The sequence below is a fragment of the Choloepus didactylus genome, chromosome X (assembly GCF_015220235.1).
Source record: "Choloepus didactylus isolate mChoDid1 chromosome X, mChoDid1.pri, whole genome shotgun sequence".
In the NCBI taxonomy this organism is placed as follows: domain Eukaryota; kingdom Metazoa; phylum Chordata; class Mammalia; order Pilosa; family Megalonychidae; genus Choloepus; species Choloepus didactylus.
This window is the reverse complement of record NC_051334.1, coordinates 41,359,041-41,363,344: the sequence shown is the minus strand read 5'-3', so window position 1 is coordinate 41,363,344 and position 4,304 is coordinate 41,359,041. Positions and strand designations below refer to the sequence as shown.

General features: G+C 53.3%; 1 protein-coding gene across 1 annotated transcript; it reads right to left on the bottom strand.

Annotated features, from left to right (window-relative positions):
* Positions 1-349: 349 nt before the first annotated feature.
* NYX (nyctalopin) lies at positions 350-2,909 on the bottom strand. Its single transcript, XM_037820785.1, has 2 exons — positions 2,882-2,909; positions 350-1,758 (listed from the first exon to the last, which is right to left on the bottom strand). Exons 1-2 carry the CDS (start codon positions 2,907-2,909, stop codon positions 350-352), a joined length of 1,437 nt encoding a protein of 478 aa, XP_037676713.1.
* Positions 2,910-4,304: the final 1,395 nt, after the last annotated feature.

The following is a 4,304-nucleotide window of genomic DNA, read 5'->3' as shown; positions in this document are numbered from 1 at the left end:
TTGCCTGGAAGATTGGGGGTGGTGATGGGGGGCTTCCAATTCCTAGCCTTCCACCAGCGGGCCCCTGTTCATTCTTGCTTCTCTTTTCCAACTGATGCCCCAGTAACATGTGCAGAAATCCATACCCTTCCCCTTATCTCCCCCCCCCCTCCCGTGTAGCATATCCCAGGGTTCTCCTCTTCCTAGGGCCATCTCTGGAGGCAAACTGTTCCTTCCACCCTCCACTGGCATCCTCATCACCTGCCCCCATCCTGTCCCCTCTCCCCTCCACCACAAACACCCGCAAGCCCAGTTAAACAAACTTTCCACAGCTGGCCAAAGCAGTTCGGGCCACTCCAGTGTGGCAGGGTCAGTCTACCTGCAGGCCAAACACCACGTGCAGGGCCAAGGTGAGCAGGAGACAAGAGCCCAGGAGGATCGTGGTTTTGAGGTCCAAGCCTCCCACCCCACCGGAGGAGAGGCCATTGGACAGCGAGGCGTTGGCCGGACTCCCGGTGGTGTTGGCGGCCTCCTCCACTGCGGCCCTCGGGGCCAACAGCTTGGAGAGGAGGCTGCTGAACCTGCTCACGGTGGTGGCCACTGGCTCTGGGGACGGGCCTGGACTGGACACGGTGAGGTTCCGCTCCTCCGGGTCCACGCACAGACCATCGGGGGAGCGCCCGAAGCCCACCTGGCTGAGATCCAGGCCGGCCACGGAGCCCGGGGAGGCGCACCGCACGTCGGCGACGCGCCCGGAGCTCTCCATCCAGTCCTGCAGCCACTCCAGGCGGCAGTCGCAGCGCCACGGGTTCCGGAAGAGAAAGAGGTGGCCCAGGACGAAGCCGGGCTGGAAGGCGGCCCAGGCGAGCACGGCGAGGTGGTTGCCGTTGAGGTGTAGCGCAAGGAGGCCCGAGAGGTTCTGGAAGGCGCCCTCCTCCACGAAGGCGATGCGATTGCGGTCCAGGTAGAGCAGCTCCAGCTGCTCCAGGTCGGCGAACCAGGCGCGCGCCACGCGGCCCAGCGCGTTGCCGCCCAGGTTGAGCGTGCGCAGGCGGCGCAGGCCGCGGAAGGCGTCGGCGGGCAGCGCGCCTAGCAGGTTGTCATTGAGCAGCAGGTGCTCCAGGGCGCCGCAGTCACCGAAGGCGCCGCTGTGCAGGGCGCGGACGCGGTTGGCCTGCAGGCTGAGCGAGCGCAGGCGCCGCAGGCCCTGCAGCGAGCTGGAGGCCACGGCCTCGATGCGGCCGCGCTCCAGGTGCGCGTGCGTCAGGTTGGCCAAGCCGCGTAGGGCGCCGGGCACGCGGCGAAAAAGGTTGTCGAAGGCGGCGAGCTCGCGCAGGGCGGGCAGCTCGGCCAGCAGGCGCTCGGGCACGCTGAAGAGGCGGCAGGCGGCCAGGTCGAGGTGGCGCAGGCGGCCGAGCACGGCGAAGGTGCGCGCGTGCAGGTAGCGGAGGTCGCCGTTGTGCGCCAGGCACAGCTCAGAGAGGCGCGGCAGGCCCTTGAAGGCTCCGGGCGTGATGAAGGACAGGTTGTTGTGGCGCAGCGACAGGCGGCGCAGCGAGGGCAGCGTGCCGAAGGCCCGCTCGCCCAGGAAGCGCAGGCCGTTCCGGTCCAGGTCGATGGAGGCCGCCTCGCACGGGAACTCGGCCGGCACCTGCAGGAGGCCCGCGCGGTCGCAGTGCACCGAGCAGCCGCGCTCCGTGCTGCTGCAGGCGCAGGAGGCCGGGCAGGAGCGCACGCAGGTCCCCGGGGCCCGGGCACCGGGCAGGCTGAGGACCACCGCTGGCGGGGAGGGCAGGCAGGCGGGAGAGGAGAAAAGACAGAAGCGAACCAACCGTCAGCCATAGGGTTGCCCCAGGTAAAAGCCTACCTGCCCATGTGCCGGGGATGCACGGCCCTCACCCAAGTGGCCACAATGCATCTTTCCTACCTTAACTGCTCTCATGTCTCCTGCATGGCCACGTCCTCCAAATGGCCTCTTTCCACGTCCGGGGCCTTTACACGGGTTTCTCCACCTAAATAGCCCCCCACCCTTTGCTTTCAGGTTATCTTAAGGGGCAGAACCCAGCTCCAATCCCAGCATCTGAGCCCTTGTAAACTCCCTTCTGCCTGTGTTCTAGTTATGTGGCTGGAGGATTTGTTGTGTGCATGGATGGGGGATCTTGAGGGTATCACTGGGGTTCACACTCCAGTCCTGTGCTGTGCAGTACACAACACGTGTGGCTATTGAGCATTTGAAATGTGTTTAGGTCGAATTGTGATGTGCCCCAAGAGTTCCTCTAGTTAGTCCCTTCCACCATCAGAAATACATTCTTGAAAACCCCCCACTGAGGAGGGAGAATTAGGGAGCAGGAGGTTGAGAGTGAACCTATGAAAAGCCTTATCAATCCTTTTGTTTTCCTTTAACAGTTGCTAAAATTAAGCCATAAGGACAACACACTAAATAAACCATCAATGACTTTCTTACACATCTCAAAAGAATCATTGTGGACACTATGCCATTAATTTTCATTCACTGGCCTTTGCTCTCTAGAAACGTGTGCTTTACATCATCATGGGAAAGAAAGGTGCTTATAAATCAATTTTGTTCTGAGCATTTGAATGGATGATCAGATAAATACTTCAAAAGCACCCCCACCCCATAGTCTTGCCACCTGCAGAAAATCATAATGGCATGGCCTATTGCACTGTGGAAGCCAGAGGCCCCCAAGCCCAGTCTTGAGAACCAATGGTAGATGCACCGTTTGTATTTTCTGGTCAGGAGCAGCTCACAGGTGGAGTATGCACAATCTGAAAGTCCTGCAGAGGAACAAAGGGTATGCAGACATAAACCCGCTCACGGATTCATAATTTCTACCTCTGCCCATCAGGACTCACAAACTCTTAGCAAACACACCTGGCCTACCATTCAGTCCCTCCCGCTGCGTACCCATTGCCCTACCTTGCCTATCAAGCCCCTGTGGGAACCTGAAAGTGGCCACACAAGGGGTGCGTAAAGCAGCATTTGCTTCTGCCTCTGTAGGTTTGCTCAGCTTCCAGTGCCTTTTCAGTCCATCTGTTGTGGACACCCCATGTTTTCTCAGTTGCTGGGAAAGGGATTCAGCCTTTTCAGACTTAGCTGAAGAACACTCAGACCTCTGAGCAGTCCTTCAGTTGGAAACTGTAGCTAGTTCAACATTCTGATGTGGAAGAGGCTTGACTTAGCTTTTCCCTCTCCCTAAAAAAAACGATGAGATAGACACTAAGCTTCCAACAACGTTTTCTTGGCCCCTGTGCTGACTTGGCTGTGAACAGGGCAACTGTGGTCTGGGAAGACACCCTGTTAGGGAGACAGGGCCAAGAATGTAACCTTAACTGCAGGCTTAAACTGGACAGGGACCGAACCTTTTTCTACCAACTCTTCCAACTGGGTCAAGTAGAAGGCATCAGATTTCCTTACAAATCATCCTTCATTCTACTCTCTTCTCTTTTCTAATTAAGAAAAGCTCACTGTCAACCATATGACTCGTGTTTACATCCCACAATAGCTAACATCGTTCCGGGCACACTGGAGGCTCAATAAACATTTGCAGAATTAAATGGAATTGATGCCTTCCTCTGTGAAGATTTCTGTTGGAAGACGTCCTTTATTTTAAAACCCCCCTTTGTCAATGAGGACATGGGGTTTTGACAGTCAGGATACATTCAATGTGTTTGTATAATTCAAGAGATCAAAAATATAGCTGCCAATTAAAAAAAAGAACACATGCAAGAGGGGTGGCAAGGAAGCTTTTCATTGTATATCCCTTTTTTTTTTTAATTACATAAATTTATTAAGTATTCAACCAGAAACTAGGCAATAACTGCTTAAGAATAAATGCAATGTATTCATAACATAACTAATCATTTAAATTTTTTTTATTAAATTCAGTTTTATTGAAATACATTCACACACCATACAATCATCCATGATATACAATCCACTGTCCACAGTATGATAACATAGTTATGCGTTCATCACCACAGTCTATCTCTGAACATTTTCCTTACATCAGAAAGAACCAGAACAAGAATAAAAAATAAAAGTGAAAAAAAAACACCCAAATCATCCCCCCATCCCACCCCATTTTGTATATCCCTTTTAATCTTTTAAATTTTGAACCATGTGAACATATTACTAATTTCAAAAAATAGATTAAACTAAAATTGATTTAAAAAAAATAAGAACACTCTAAATATGTTGTCTCTATTAGAGACCTATTTTCAAACCTCCAAAATGTTGATAGCCTTTAAAAACAGTAAGTAATTTGACTGGGTTACTTAGTGAAGTTTTAATTAAATTGAGTAAA